At 38.1% G+C, this 16,238-nt stretch overlaps 1 protein-coding gene and 1 pseudogene across 2 annotated transcripts; one reads left to right on the forward strand and one right to left on the reverse strand.

Annotated features, from left to right (window-relative positions):
* Positions 1 to 2,430: 2,430 nt before the first annotated feature.
* Positions 2,431 to 7,764, forward strand: LOC137724963 (serine/threonine-protein kinase SRK2E-like; annotated as a pseudogene). The gene is made up of 4 exons (XR_015963227.1): positions 2,431 to 2,594; positions 6,500 to 6,572; positions 6,655 to 6,736; positions 6,864 to 7,764. The product of XR_015963227.1 is annotated as a serine/threonine-protein kinase SRK2E-like (transcript).
* LOC137725235 (uncharacterized) lies at positions 7,373 to 13,554 on the reverse strand. Its single transcript, XM_068463861.2, has 7 exons — positions 13,133 to 13,554; positions 12,185 to 12,258; positions 11,913 to 12,098; positions 11,713 to 11,808; positions 11,548 to 11,619; positions 10,360 to 10,476; positions 7,373 to 8,666 (listed from the first exon to the last, which is right to left on the reverse strand). Exons 1-7 carry the CDS (start codon positions 13,347 to 13,349, stop codon positions 7,800 to 7,802), a joined length of 1,629 nt encoding a protein of 542 aa, XP_068319962.2. The 5' UTR covers positions 13,350 to 13,554; the 3' UTR covers positions 7,373 to 7,799.
* Positions 13,555 to 16,238: the final 2,684 nt, after the last annotated feature.

A 16,238-nucleotide genomic window follows, 5' to 3' on the forward strand; every position in this document is an offset into this window, starting at 1 on the left:
CAAGTAATCATCTTCAACTGCTGATGTACTTTCAGAGAAGATACCACATCTGCCTAGAAAACAGATAAGACGAGTGGCAATGAAACATCAAGCTTGTGGATAATTAACAAACGCAACAACTGCACGTGCCAATTCATCCACAACGAAGTCGAATCTCACTTGCTAGGTGAAACTGCTTGTGGTCTCGTTTAAATTCAAGATCAAGCCTCGATGGTCTTTGAAGAAATCATAAGTCCGATTCAAGATCAAGTGTCCACCACCCTTGAATCAAATTTAACTCCGTATCAAAGGAGTAAGTTCAGACCTTTGGAGAAAACCTGAAAACCTTCCACCCTTGAATCAAATTCAACTCCAAATAAAAGGAGTAAGTTCAAACCTTTGGAGAAAACCAGGAAACTAGAAAATCTTCCAACCGAATTCAAGATCAAGCCCTGAAGGCCCTTGAAGAAATTTCCAGTCCAATTCAAGATCAAGCCTCGACGGCTCTTAGATCGGCATCTACATTAACGGACTTCGAAACACATCTTCTACATGTGACAAGCACATGTATACGACGCGCCTTAAAGTGGGGGCATTTGTAGACATCGAAATTTTGGTGAAATAAATGTTGACCAATGCATTAAAATTTCAACGTTCACGTGTCACATAAATTTTACAAGTAATGTGTGGCTCAACGAAAAATAAAAAAAAATCAGAAAAGTCATCAAATAGGACACGTGTCAACACCTGGCAGAAATGATTTATTTCATCTAAATATTATATTCAAATTTAGGCCTTGAAAATTTCTATAAATACAAGGCCATTTCATTCATTTCAGGGGACCAATTCACATATACATTTCTCTACTCCCAAATTGGAAGAGAATTCCCTAAATCCTTGAAGCTATGAAACTCTAAAGTTTTCAAGCATCCAACCTCCCAAATTCCCAAAAATCCCGAAGGATCAAGAAAGCTTTCTTTATTCTTCGTCAAATCCTTGAAGAAATCTACACAACTGTTCATCAAGATCAAGCCCCAAAGGCCCTTGAAGATCCGTTCATCCTCATTCATCAAGATCAAGCCCAACGGCCCTTGAAGAAATCCACACAACTGTTCATCAAGATCAAGCCCCAAAGGCCCTTGAAGATCCGTTCATCTTCATTCATCAAGATCAAGCCTAACGGCCTTTGAAGTAATCCACACAACTATTCATCAAGATCAAACTTCGAAGGCCCTTGAAGATCCGTTCATCCTCGTTCATCAAGATCAAGCCCCACAGGCCCTTGAAGATCCATTCATCCTTGTTCATCCTAAGATCAAGCCCCGACAGCTTTTTGCATCAACAAATCTGCACCACTGTTCATCCCTAGATCAAGCCTCGACAACCCTTTCAATCAACAACTCATCCACAAATCTACACCTTACGAAGATAGAATCAGAGGATCAAATTGTAAAAGAGATTGTAACCCCAAAATTAATACAAAATATTATTTTGTACACGTGTTCTTGTTTCATTCATCATAGGAAAATTCGTGTTTACAATGTTTTTAAAGGAAAACTTCAAGTTTCCAAACAAGGCATGTTTATAAGGAACTTTAGTTTCAAATAATTATGAACTTCAGGTTCATATATTCCTGCAGGCAAACACAAATATATACACATAAATATGTAACAAAAATTGGCAAAATAGAACTTTAGGTCTATAATTATAATTGAATTAATTATTTGGATTTCGGGCCAAATTTAAAGTGTGGGTGAAAAAATATAAAACCCATTGGGCCTAAAATAATTAGGTGAATAAAACTCGGGGCCCAAAAGAAAATAATAAGCCCACGAGTGGGTTAAAAAAATTTGGTCCATAAGACCTAAGTCGAGAAAATTGGGTTGTGGGTCTCGGGTGGGACTGCAAGTCCATGGGGAGGATTGGGCAGGGGAATGGGCTGCTACAGGCAAACACAAAAGGCTTAAAAAAATTTCACTTAAGCCACTTCAGGCGAGCCCCAAAAATACAATTTTTTTTTTCACACACGAGCGGGAGAAACGGTTTGGGCTGGGGAAGCTCCAAAGCCCAACGAGCTGGAATAAGATTTCAATAGAGGGTCAAGCCCAGTGGCTTGGGGTCAGGCCAGGAGCCCAAAAGAAAAATGAAACAAGTCGAGTAACAAAGCCCAATAGGGCTCGGGTTTTGGAACCAAACACCCCAGTGTGTGCTGGGTGCATTTCGCCAGAGAAGAACACCGGACCTGCGCTCCTGGTGGCAGTCCGGGGTTGGTTAGGACTCGGGTTGAGTCATGGTGGTCGTTGATGACCATGGTGGTGAACGGAGATGATGTAATCTCGATGTTAACCAAACCCTAGAAAATTTGAATCAGATTTTCGACAAAATTCCAACGAGATTCAAGTGAATCTCGGTCCAATTTCTGACGTGGGACGACTTCTGGTAGTCTATGACATGAACCAAAGGTTCAGGGCAGTGGCTGCAGGCCATGCTGTGGTCAAAGTGGATTGGGACACCATGAAAGGTGTCGGGTTTTCTAGGTTTGAAAAGCTCGGAGCTTATGGCTCCGTGGGTCTCAGCTTGGCGTGGGGAGCCCATCTTCATGATGGTGGTCATGGGTTTAAAAGAACCCTAGGTTTCCCTTCAATTTTTTTTTTTTTTAAATTCAATTCAATTATATGCATAGTCAAAACAATAATATGTTAATTTAATTCAATGTGATGAATATACAAATATATTTGATTCAATTCATAGCAAATATCAAATTCACATAATTTAATAATTATGAATATAATGTATACACAATTTATGTAGAATCTAAAATTCGAAAAACGTAAAGTTGGGTCATGCATTATGGTGAATGTTCATGCTATCAGGGCTGCAAAAATATCAAGATAAAAACCATTGTTTTGAAAGAACTTGATTGCGTGATGATATGGATGAACTAGTTTGATGCAGAAAAATTCTTCAACGTCAGATTCCTAAGTGCAACGGTAGGAGCGTGTTGTGGTCTATTTTATCTGACAAGGTTAAAGGTGGCCGGCGGTAGAGGGAGAGAGATTGAGAGAGATGTGTTTGTAGAATTGTAGGAGAATATGTGTTGTTATCCCTCCTACATTGTGCCTTTATTTATAGTAGTAAAAGGAGAGAAGATATTCCTTCTTCCCCAAGTCATGCAAGTTGTAATAGGAAAGGATAACTAGAATCAAATCTAATCTAGGATTTACACAATCACACTTAAACTAGTAATGTTTACAACATTAATCGATTTATCTAACTATATACTCCCCTCATCGCTTAGTTGAGTATGATAAGGTTGTTCTATTTCTATGTCAATAGTAACTAAGCGAGCATGCCGATTTCCCTTCATCGGCAGCTCCTTAGGGGTATTTGTCGATTTCTCTCTTGAACTTGTAAGGAGCTGCCGATTTCTCCTCGAACTTTAATTTTAGTCGATTACCCATCTAAACTTGTAAAATTAGCCAATTTACCCCCTAGAGTAAGATTTGCCAATTCTCCATCCAATTTTCTGTTCAACTCAGACACATGCACAACACATGCAAATTGTTTGAGGGCAAAAAAGTAATTTTATCCCTTCCTTTTCTCTCCGCTAGTTCATTTTGTACACTTTTTGAGCTAATTCACTCCGTACACTTTTTGTTTGAATTAGCCATAAAAGTGTAATTAGCAACTGCAAAATATTGGCTTTGTATCCAATTTACCAAACCGAAATCAATGCTTTTTACGAGAATTAGGTTTGCATTTCGAGTGCTTTAATAAAGTTGGATGGAAAATTGGCAAATCTAACTTCAGGGGTAAATGAGGCAACACAAATTTCAGGGGTTGCTTATGAATTAGTTTTGCACTTTTTGGAATTGACTACCTGAGGCAACTCCAATTTCAGGGAAGCAAAAAATAAAATAGTTAATGCTGGCAATTTGATTGCTTACCTCCCTTTAAGAAGAAAGGGTTGCTTATGAAGTTTCAGTGTTGGAACTCGATTTCCTGCATAACTGATCCAATATTTTGCACTGATATTTTGTTGGTGCCAAAAAGACTCTACATTTCTGCACAATCATGGATGAAGGATACTATTCCCCGTGTTTCTGCTTTCATAAAACCGAGTAAATCGTGCTACTAATCTCCGTTTTGATCTACTTTTCCAGATTGCGGACGTATGGTCTTGTGGGGTGACCTTATACGTCATGTTGGTGGGTGCGTACCCGTTTGAAGATCCCGGGGAGCCTAAAACTTCCGCAAGACAATACATGTAACTTTTCGAAACTTATTTCCCACCGAAACTTGGTTGCTGCGATACTTAACTGAAGTAGAAGGTTTTTCCTCTTTTGCAGCGGATAACGAATGTCCAGCACTCAATTCCTGACTATGTTCATATATCTCCAGAGTGCTGCTATCTAATATCAAGGATTTTCGTAGCTGAGCCCGAGAAGGTGTGTGATATCCTTTGCATTATACTTTAATCCGTAAATACATTGCCGAATAGGCAGCTTTTGTGCATAAAACTACATTTCAAGCTCTACTGGTTCGATTTTCATTAAATATCTTCGTGTGCAACGGAGGACTAATGGTTCTCATTGGTAAATCAGAAGCGGAAAGACATTGGCTTGATGGGTTTTAACAATGCGTGCATTCTTTTGTAAACCACTCGATTAACCATTTTATTTTATCTTCGTATCAGTAGTGTGAATGAAGCTTGAATTTGAATTTATACATAGTGATGTAGGCAGGACATGTTTCCTGATTGATCGGGTTTTATCCATGCAACATAAGATTTTAATTTCGTGGCAGTGTTGTGCTTGGTGATTCCACTTCTAATATTCTCCTTTTATTGTTGATTTACTCAACTTCTGTACTTTTTTTTTTTCTTCTAACAGACAGGTGAAAATGTACAAAGAGAAATTATAAACCACAGGTCATTGAGACATCCGAACATTGTCCGATTCAAAGAGGTCTGTTAAATATTAACATCTAATCACAAACTAAATTCACTGCGGAACTCAGTTTCGTACCATGCTAACACCCACTCACCTGGCTATTGTTATGGAATATGCATCTGGAGGAGAGGTATTTGAGCGGATATGCAACGCTGGGCGTTTCAGTGAGGATGAGATTCTTATCCACCAAATTGATTTTGTTTAATGAGTCCTACCTATTTCTAAGGTACTTGTTTTGCAGTCCCGCTTCTTCTTCCAACCACTTACATCAGGAGTCAGTTACTGTCACGCAATGGTATGAATACATTGTCTATCTTTGCTTCTTTTTCTTTTCCTGATACCTAATACTAGATTTCTGAGTGGATACATTGTTTTGTATTTATATCTGAAGCAAGTGTGCTCTCTCTCTCTCTCTCTCTCTCTCTCTCTCTCTCTCTCTCTCTCTCTCGGCATGCACGACGGGCTTCATTTTGCTGGAGTCCGGTGCTAAATTATGAAAGATCTCTGGTGATTAAACTCAAACATAAATGTGTTTGAAATTAATTTAATAAGATGGTACTTACTAACAAGGTAGTAATATAGATAAGTGTTAGCTATTCTTTCATTGCTTATCTGTAGTACTACCTTGTTATTTCGTACTGTCTATATTTATCCGGCAATTAGAAAAACTAACCAAAATTTAGATCATAAATATAATTTTAACCAATCATTATAATCTTCATAATTCTAACCAAAAACGTGACATGAAAATACTATACTACCCTTTCCTAACTAAAATAATTACAAACTACATCTTCTCTATTGTAAACTCATTCCCCTGAAAAATAACTTCACGCCTAAATTTAAATTAATGACAACCTGTCTACACAGCACAAATTCAAGGAAAGGCCAAGTGGCGTCATTTGGTTTCGATGCAAAGCTATGAATTTCTTCCTTCTTCTTCTTCTTAATGATGAGTACCCATTTGAGAATTTCAAGCTCCAATTTCGATTTCTAGAGGACCCATTTGTGCCGACCGATTTTTAGAGCTATTGGAGTGAGAAAAGTTGCACATGAGTGTATGAGTGCCCCTATTCAAGCAGTTTTGGAGCTTCTAATGTCAAAAATCTACGAGGCAAGGTATTTTTTTTTAAGGGAAAGACTGCATAGTTTTGTAATTATCTTAGTTAAAAGAGGTATTGCAGTACTTTTATCTCAAGTCTTGGTTAAAATTATGAAAAGATATAATGGTTGGTTAAAATTCTACTCAAGGTCCAAATTTTGGTTAGTTTTCCAAATTAGGCTTGGTCTCTTCTCTCAGTCCTCAGTGCTGCATGGGAAATTTGGAAAAATGAGTAAAATTTGAACTCAATATAGAACTATAGCCAATCTTTAAAATTTATAACAATTATAATCAAAAGTTGATATGAAATGTACTAATATTCTTTTCATGACTAATACTTTTTACAAAACAAATCCAAAGACTCAAAACCCAAACGATTTTGCTGCTCTACGCTTCCCGATCTTCAATGTTTTCCTTCACACCTGATTGTTCCTTGTTTTTCAGCACAAGGTTCAATTGACTGAAGGTTTCCTCATTTTGTGGGTGCGTACCCGTTTGAAGATCCTGGGGAGCCTAAAAACTTCCGCAAGACAATACATGTAACTTTTCGAAACTTGATTTCTACCGAAACTTGGTTGCTGTGATACTTAACTGAAGTCGAAGGCTTTTCCTCTTTTGCAGCGGATAACGAACGTCCAGTACTCGATTCCTGACGGAGTGCTGCCATCTAATATCAAGGATTTTCGTAGCTGAGCCCGAGAAGGTGTCTGATATCCTTTGCATTATACGTTAATCCGTAAATACATTGCCGAATAGGCGGCTTTTGTGCATAGAACTATATTTCAAGCTCTACTGGTTCGATTTTCATTAAATATCTTCGTGTGCAACAGAGGATAACCATCCCTGAGATTAGGAACCACGAATGGTTTCTTAAAAACCTTCCGGCAGATCTCACGGTTGAAAACACCATGAACAACCAGTTTGAAGAGCCTGGTCAACCCGTGCAAGGCCTTGATGTGATTATGCAGATGATTGCCGTGGCTACAACACCCGCAGCTGGGACCAACAGTCTCAACCGGTATCTTCTTCACAGCCTGGACGTAGATAACAAGGAGGAGGATCTAGAGTCTGATCCCGACATTGACATCGACAGCAACGGAGAGATAGTCTATGCAATTTAGTTAATACAATGCTTTGTTTCGGTGGGGGTTCTCGTGCAAGCGGGAGTTCAGAACACCACCGATGAAATTCGACATTATCTTCAGTCACAAATGTACGGATGTGAAATTGGAGCAACGGCGCATTGGAGGGTTCCCCCTCCGCCTGCGTTTCAGTTTCTCCTTTTATAGTGGCATGCTTCTGTTCATCTGTATTGTTCTTCCAAAGCAACACACTCATATTTCAGAAGAAATCCGGGCATTTCATAGCTTAAGACTCTAGTGCTTAACAGTAACCAATATATCAAACGCAGGCAAACTGTCTTATGCGTTCACCAAACAACAAAAACTACCTTCGTGCGCATATGGCGCCATTCGATTACAAATATTTCATGGACCTCGGGACTGAGTATTACGGAATTAAATTAACATAGAACTAGAGATCCGCAAAACAGCGACTCACAGACAGCCGGTTGACGGCTAATCATCACATATGAACACAATAAACGGCTGTCTAGCAAGATATTCCTACATGTTAAGACTAGAAATATAACGTCCTGCAGCCACACAGATGGTATGTGAGAGCAATATCAAAAATCATTTCAGGAAAGAAAAGAGAAAGAACGGAAGGAAATATGTAAGAGATGACATCCTTAACCAGCTACGATATCAGCTTTCAGAACCAACAGTCTCTGTTGCAGGGGCCGACGCATCTCCATCTGAATTCTTGTCGCCGGTTCTTTCCCCACCATAACTTGATGGCTCTTCGTATCCATTGCTTGGAAGCTGTGAGTGGTCTTGCTGCTGATGCTGTGACTCACTGTTTGTAGGCGGATTCACTGCTGGGGCGTAATGGGAAGGCTCTGGCTGATGGTACTCACCGTGTCCATATGCTGCGGGCTGAGATGCTGCAGAAGGGTCTTCAACCCCCTGCTGCCCTCCATAACCTGTTTGGTAATAACCAGGATGTGCTTGGCCTGTGCTGCTTGGATGAGTCCAATACCCAGCTTGAGGGTTGGCTGTTGGCTGGCTGTATGGAACTGGATAAGCAGCTGAAGGCTGGGTACTTTGAGAAGCAGTTGCATCCGCGCTGGATGGCACCGCAGGTGGTCCATATCCTGTAGTTGCATATTGTTGCTGGTAATCAGATACTGGAGCTTGGCCTCCATAACTTGGTGGCTGCTGAGCATATCCCTGATCATAACCATGGATGGCGACAGGAGGTGTCTGATTGTAGTCATAACTAGGATTTTGGGGAGCTGACCCCAGCTGAGGTGGTTGTCCATAGTAATTGTATCCACTACTGTCTTGAGCTGGCTGGGATGTGGCTACTTGGTTTGATTGATCCCAACCTGCTACCTGCGTAGGATAGTTGCCATAGTATGAGGCAGGAGGGGCATAACTTCCTGGTTGTGCATACCCATAATGGGGTTGCTGTTGCTGAATTGGAGCTTGTCCTGGTGGGGCCCAACTACCAGGAGGGGGGTAAGACTGCTGCATATAGCTATTGGTTCCAGAGGGATTTACTATACGCTTCTGCAGAAGTGAAACCAAGGTGTTGAAATAAACATATTACTTTGATATAGTTTTGAAATAAAATATATATAAGATGAGCAGAAGCAAGAATCCAGTAATTTAGAGGAAGGACATCATGAGAAAGGTAATGGGAACTGAATGTTTCGAGTACTAGACAAGCATGAGCAGAATTTGACCAGAAACCCAAGTTCGAATTTAGGCCATGATACCTGACATTATTATATGTTCACATATATAAAAGAAAAATTAGTGAAAAGATAGATAATTGTTATTAGCACTCCAAAATTCTCATTTAGCACTCCAAACATAGAATCCTAGAACGCCATTGCGCTTGATTTTGCGCCAAGTCTTCCGTTAGCTCCAAGTACTCCATATCTTTTCTTATAGTCTCGTTCAACGTCTTCCTACGTCTTTCTCTACCCCTTTTATCTTGAGCCTCCATATCATAGTCACATCTTCTTAACGGAACATTTGTCAGTCTTGGTTCATGTGTCTAAACCACCTTAACCGATTTTCTTCTCATCTTATATTTAATTGTAGCCACTCCTATTTTACCTCGATATCCTCGTTCTTAATCCTATCCTTTATCGTGTGCCACACATCCAACGAAACATTCTCATCTCCGCTACGCTCATTTTTTGCTCATGTTGCTTTTTGACCGCCCAACATTTCATGCCATAAAGCATCATTGGCCTTATCAGCTCCTACATATTTATCCCTTGAGCTTTAGTGGCATACGACAAGCGCACAACACACCCAATGCACTCTTCCACTTCATCCATCCAGCTTGTATTCTATGGTTGAAATCTCAATCCAATTCTACGTTATTTTGCAAGATAAATCCTAGATAATGAAAACATTCCCTCTTACTTCTTAATCTCCAATCCTCACCCTTATCTCATTCAGGCCCCCATGCCTACTGAACTTGCACTCCATATACTCGATATTTGACCTACCTAGGCTTCCAACACTTCCCATTAAAGGTTAAGCTTCGCTTCTATCAGCAGTATATCACCTGCTAAAAGCATACAGTAACAGTTCGCAAAAAATAAAAGAAAGTACAAAGCAAGGAAAGATGATGAGTAGCCCAACCAAAGATAATCCCAGTATGGCCTGAAAAATAATCATCGAATTATCAAGTGTTCCTTTTGACTTTCCCATTCCTTCCCAAAGGATATTTCTTACGGTTATTTCAATTCTATCCACCACTTTCTTTGGTATTTGAAACAAAGACGGACAATACGTAGGAATGCTTTCAACAAAATTTATCAGCTCTCAATCACTCAAACCTCAAACCATTCAGTTCTAGGGTTCACCCACAATAATAACCACAAATAATTTAGTCAGCAATCTTTCGCCACACCTAAACCTATTTGACAAGAATCCATCTCTTATGAAACCCTATTTTTCTTCTTTCCCACAACATTGGCAAAAGTTGCTAGATTAAGTACAGAGATTCAAATCTCATTTCAAACATGACATGAATGCATAAAACCAAGATGAATGAAGACCATACGACTCCTGGAAATCCGACCATGCTAACCCAAACAAGACTTTGTTCATCAGACTAAAAGGTTTGGAAAAGAAAGAAATGCCAATTCTTTATAGAATTTGCACATTTTCATTTTCACTTAACTTAGGAAAGGAAAAGGTCGAATAATGAAAGAGGTACCAACAAGTACTGATGACTCACCCCGCTGATTACTTCATTGACCAATTCTTTGGCTGCCTCAATTTGCTCTGTCGTTCCATTTATATGTACTGATCTCTCAGTTGACATATCACCAGGAGGAGGGTGCAATGGTACCACCTGTACCAAAATTATGTCTTAAATATAATGGAGATAAGATATAAGAACGCATGAGACAAATAGCATGCTAGACTTGTCCCATGTAATGAGATGATTGTCATCCTACAAAAATGCCTATGCTATTTTTATTCAGAGCCATAATCTCAAATATGATGCAGAAAGGTTCAAGTCATTTGACAACTTTAGGAATAAAAATAGCAGATAAGCATTTAATCTAGATGAAAAACCACAACTAAAAGAAGCAATGCTCGAAAAGCTAGACCAATCATTGAAGAAAGATAGAAAGAGGGTCAAGGTTAAAGGTTCAACCATGGTCATACAATGGCTATAATAACATAACAATTATAATTTTTTTATTTAATTCTCATCAATATTAAAGATAAAATTTATGAAATTAGGTATTCTGTAATTCTAAAAAATTAAGATTTTGAAAAGAATATGTTATTTGGGGTAAATTAACTCAACTAGTTTGTATTTCTTTTCGAGTATAAAATATCACTATGTAAACATCCAATCCACATTTTTGTATTGCATATTTCTTGTTCATTAGGTTTAGCTGTTTCTGTGTAGAGGTTATATGTGTGCGCGCACGGATAAAGAACATACATTTCTTATTATGGTTTTCATGCTTTTCTTTAATGGACCTTGTCCCTAAATAGTTGGAGGTTCATTCTAAAAACAACATACGACATTTTCCAGGATTGGTTCAAATAGAGAAGTTATTATAACAAAAGAAATGAGCGCTGCAATCTAATCTATCACACCCAGAAAAACAGCAATTTTGGGCCCTGTGTCAAATTTATAGAATTGGGGCCAAAAAGCCTCAATTTTCCGAAACAATCGAACCAATCGAATTGGCCTTAACACAGTAAAGAATGCAAACATGAAAAAAGTTTCATAATTGCATTTTCTATTTCAAGAATGCTGATGTAGTTTCAATTTGAAAATATAATGTGACCAATATAAGCCAAAGCCAATGGATTTCTGAGATAGTATAAGTTGGAAGTTCATATTAATATCACATTCAATGACTTCTTCCCCCCTCTCCTCCTTTAAAGTGAAAGTGCACACCTGAATACGAGCTCCTGACTTGCTTTGCATGGTCCTGATCGTCTCACCTCCCTTGCCAATGATCAAAGCAACCTACAACAATCATGAATGCAAATATGAACATTATACATTACTACATTACCATGTGCTTCAAATATAGAAAAAATAACCACTATATTATCTAACCTTATTAGTGGGTACTTTCATGATAAACTGTTCTGATCCAGGTTGCATTGAGTTGAATCCCTGATTTGTAGACGGAGCAGAGACCCCTGCATCTGCCTGTACAACAAAAATATCAGAACGTCTTTTTAGAGACTGATACCTTTCGGATTCATGAAACAGCAAGAACATCAATGCAAAACCAATATAAACATAGGCTTTACCTCTGCTAGGACATCACTGATAAGTTGTTCCGCCCTACTGATCTGCTCAGGTGTACCGGTCAAGTCCACATCCCTCGTAAGAGAAGTAGGATCAGCTTCTGAATCCCGGGTTATCTGAATTTTGGCTCCTGACTGAAGTTGTAGACTTTTTATCGTTTCTCCTTGTTTTCCAATAATTACCCCAACCTAAAGGCAGAATTACCAAAACAAATGACAAATCATCAGTGTTAGGCCATGAAATAATTCCGAGCAGCAAGAAATCAACAAAGTACCTTCCCATTTGGTATAGTTATTTTCTTGCTTGTGCTTGGAGAACCATAAGACTGTCCTGATTGCGGAGTAAAAACTGAACCAACCTTTTAGTTAGAAAACCAAAGACCAGAAAAGGTCTCATGCAGTGCTTTAAAAGGGATAATTCTATAAAAATATAACACCACAAATTCCAAATCCAACGGGAAAGGATCCTGGATTAAAACGTGCATTTGAATTACAAGAATACCGCCAGACACCTTATTCTTAACTACTGTATGATACAAATATAAAAATAAAACCTCGAAGCATTTCCTTACACAGAATAATACAACAATTCAGATTCACGCACAACGGTCCCTTTTTTATCCTAGAAGTAAACAAGTGGACATTGAGCACTTATGGAAACCAAGGCGAATTATTGAGAAGCAAGCAATACTCCTCAAAATCTCATGCAGTCAAGGAGTTAACTACTTAAGCTTTCGGTTCATAACAGGGGACACAGAGAGCAGCCCAAAAACAGAACCCAAAGTGCCAACCATTACTGGAATTCCCCAAACCTAAAGTTTCAACGTCCCTGCCACTTAGTACTACATTCTAGTGGTAATCCTTTTCACTTGTAAGTGAGAGTACTTAATGTTCAAATCCCGTGAATGACGAATTCTATACCAAATATTTCCCCACCCCACCTCGCACCCTTAGGGAAATATATGGTTGTATCAAAATAAGTTTTAATGAGCCTATAACTAGATTCAAAACAATATTAATTCACATTCACGCTTAATCCGATCCTAAAATCCCCAAAAATCTTAAGCTAGGGATTACAATTATCTTCCTTCCAATTTTTTGTAATTTTCAATTAACAAAGGAAGCAAATACAAATACTAGATTAATTAAAAAATAGAATAATTAATAAAAATAGAATTCTAAAACCCTAGAAAGTAGAAAGCAAAGGGAAAAAGCAGCAGTACCAGGGTAAGGAGGAGGGTTGTAGACGGGGCTGGGTTGGCGGTAGGGCTGCTCCTCCTCGAGTCGAGGACGCTTTGACTCGGCGTCGCTTACGAGTCGGGCTGCGATTTCCTGAGCTTTCTGCTTGGCCAGTAGGATGCTGATGCTGCTGTCTTCCAGCTTCCGCTTCTCGCCGGTGGCAGCTTCTTGGTATTGGTCTTGGTCTTGGTCTTCTTTCATGGCGGAATCGCTCGGTGACTCAGTGAGTGACTCGTCGACCAATTAGAGAGAGAGTGGGCAGCGACGAAAGGAGGCAAGGAATTGGGAGAACAGATTACATAGGGCTCTGGTTGATTGTAATGAAATCAATCTGCACGATGTCGTTTGGTTCACGGTTCACCTCGCGATCACCACTGTTGCCTCTCCCTGTAAAACGCACCGCTTCACAGGTTTTCAAATTCAATCTTATACTAAATGATAATGATAATGCTAGGGAGATTAAAATTTTAAACCAAATGATGTGTCCTCAATAAAAAATAGGGAACTTTCATGAGAATGGTTTGGGCTAAGTTTTTTTTTTTTTTTTAATTTTTTTTTAAAAGGGGAACAACTAATGACAAGTCACATTTATTCACCCCTTTTAGGGGACGGGAAGACTCACATAGGCATTTTTACCTCTCCTGACCACAAGTCTGAGAAGGGAAAGACTTTTTTCTCTGGCGGGCCTTCTCTTGTAAAGCCAAAGTTATTTAATGAAAAAGACTTAAATTTTAATGAAAAACTCTTAAATTTTACTAAAAATGACAAAAGAACTTAAATTTTAATGAAAAAATACATAATTTTAATATTAAAATAATTTAAAACAAAATTGACGCGCGTGTGCGTTCTCACACATACTCCTTATGAAACTTATTACATTGTTTATGAAATTTAACGGTACTACACTGTTTATGAAACTTACTACATTGTTTATAAAACTTAACGGTACTACACTGTGTATATACGTGTATTATTTCCTTTGCATTAAGTAGTTACGAGTGGAATCTACATATATCACTTTTATATATTGATGCGAGATTTATACGCACACAAATTAAACCCTCTTTTCGTCAAATTGTAGTATATGTATAAGTAGGGATCGTTCTGGACCGGGGATTAGGAGGGATTGTTAATCACTTGGATTTGACTCAAAAAACGTAAAATAACAATATGAATGTATTTCTAACTAATCTAACACTTTAAAATAAATGGGGGATTGGTTTTGGATGAATTTAAACTAAAACAGAAACTTGGAATTAAAACAGATTCTAAAAACGAAATTAATGAAATAGAATGATGAACAACTAGTTAGAGAGTTCCTTATCCACACATGAACATAAGCATATAAATTGACTCCCAGTTATGACTTCAACAAACGATGAATGACAATGCTCCAAGTTAATTAGGTTCGCTTAAACTAACTTTCAGATTTCCCTAGATTCATTGGATTGAATGGGATACACATTACAACCAAATTATTCCTAATCAAAGTCCCTAACCATGGAATACGCATGATAGAGACATTCAACAAAGATCATTAAGTTCAACGGAAATCATAAACATCGACTAGGCATTCATAACTATGGAATACGCATGTTAATCCAGCCTAGGGTTTACTAAACACAATCGTGACTAGCGATCTTTACTACTCATGAATATAAGTTCATAACGATTAGGTGAAATTCCCTTATATCCTAGCATCAAGTTTAGACATGCAAATTAAGTGTCGACCCTCAACCCACATACATAAACAAGTTCTTAATCAAAACAGAAAAGTAACCCACATCTAAAGTTCATGAATTCATAACTGGAGTAAATCAAATCATAACCAACATATGTCCATGGCTTCAAATTCGCCTCTAACTACAAAGAAATTAGTTTCACATGTTTAACATAATTGAATAACAAGTTAAATTAAACATGAAAACAGAAACAAGAAAAGAAAGAACAAATGGATGGAAAGTTAGCTACGGGGTTCATCTCCACATATGTTATACTTGCATAATAAAACGATTTCCAATTGCATTTCAATAAATCATTAATTCTCAACGCCCCGGGTTAATTAGGTCCGCTTAAATTAACCGTCAAGTTTTCCTTAAGTTAATGAATTGGATGGGTTAGCGCAACGCAATTCACAACATTCTCCAAAAGTCCTTTACGTGAAAAGCACAATAAAGATACAATCAAAGATCATTAAGCATAATGAAAACTATAAGTGTTGACGAGGCATTCGTTACTATGGAATACGCATGAAACTTATGCCAAGAATTCGTTTGACGCGATTGTTTATAAGCAACCTCCACTACTTGTGAATATAAGTTCGTAACTATTAGGTGAAACTCACTTATATTCTAGCGTCATATTCATGCATGAAAATTAAGCGCGCATTCTCAATAAACATACATAAATAAGTTATCAATCAAACGGTTAAACAAATTGAATCCACAACTTATGAAATGCAATTAGAAGTAATCAAATCAAAATGCAAGCATAAACATATATTTCGAATCACCCCCTAGCTAAAGGAGGTTTAGTTTATTATAACTTTGAAATCAAAGAAACACCTAAACATTCCAACAACTCAAACTTGAATTGTATGAACGTTTAGGCACTCTTCTCTTCCATTCCTCATACGTACAAACAAAGAGAATTGAATTTAAACATTGAAATCAAAGAAACACCTAAACATTCCAACAACTCAAACTTGAATTGTATGAACGTTTAGGCCCTCTTCTCTTCCTCTTTATTGAAGCATAAGGTCTAGGGATAATTGGTTTGGGGGATGGAAGTGTGGAATGGAAAAGGAGTGGTGGAGAAGTGGAAGGGGAATGGAGAAATGGTGGAGAAGTGGAAGGGGAATGGAGAAATGGTTTTTGGATTACAAGGTGATAGGAGCATATTCATGCGACTTAAATGGCTTGTTCTCGTACATTTACGTTATGTTTCTTTAGTTATTTTAGTTCTTTATGCTTCTTTTGTGTGTTTTCAGGTTCTAAGGGCTTAGGGAGCAAGAAAGTGCATTTTGAGGCTATTTGGAGCATTTTTGGGCATGGATTGGATAGCTTATCCATGGAGCCAAAGTTTGGACGA

The sequence above is a fragment of the Pyrus communis genome, chromosome 5, assembly GCF_041283825.1.
Source record: "Pyrus communis isolate YQ-2024b chromosome 5, ASM4128382v1, whole genome shotgun sequence".
Lineage (NCBI taxonomy): Eukaryota > Viridiplantae > Streptophyta > Magnoliopsida > Rosales > Rosaceae > Pyrus > Pyrus communis.

Coding starts and splice junctions, on each gene's coding strand:
- LOC137725235 (XM_068463861.2), bottom strand. CDS start 13,349: ATGAAAGAAGACCAAGACCAAGACCAATACCAAGAAGCTGCCACCGGC. Junction 12,259..13,132: donor CAACCCTCCTCCTTACCCTG/GTACTGCTGCTT, acceptor AGGTTGGTTCAG/TTTTTACTCCGCAATCAGGA. Junction 10,477..11,547: donor AGTCAGGAGCTCGTATTCAG/GTGTGCACTTTC, acceptor ATTTTGGTACAG/GTGGTACCATTGCACCCTCC.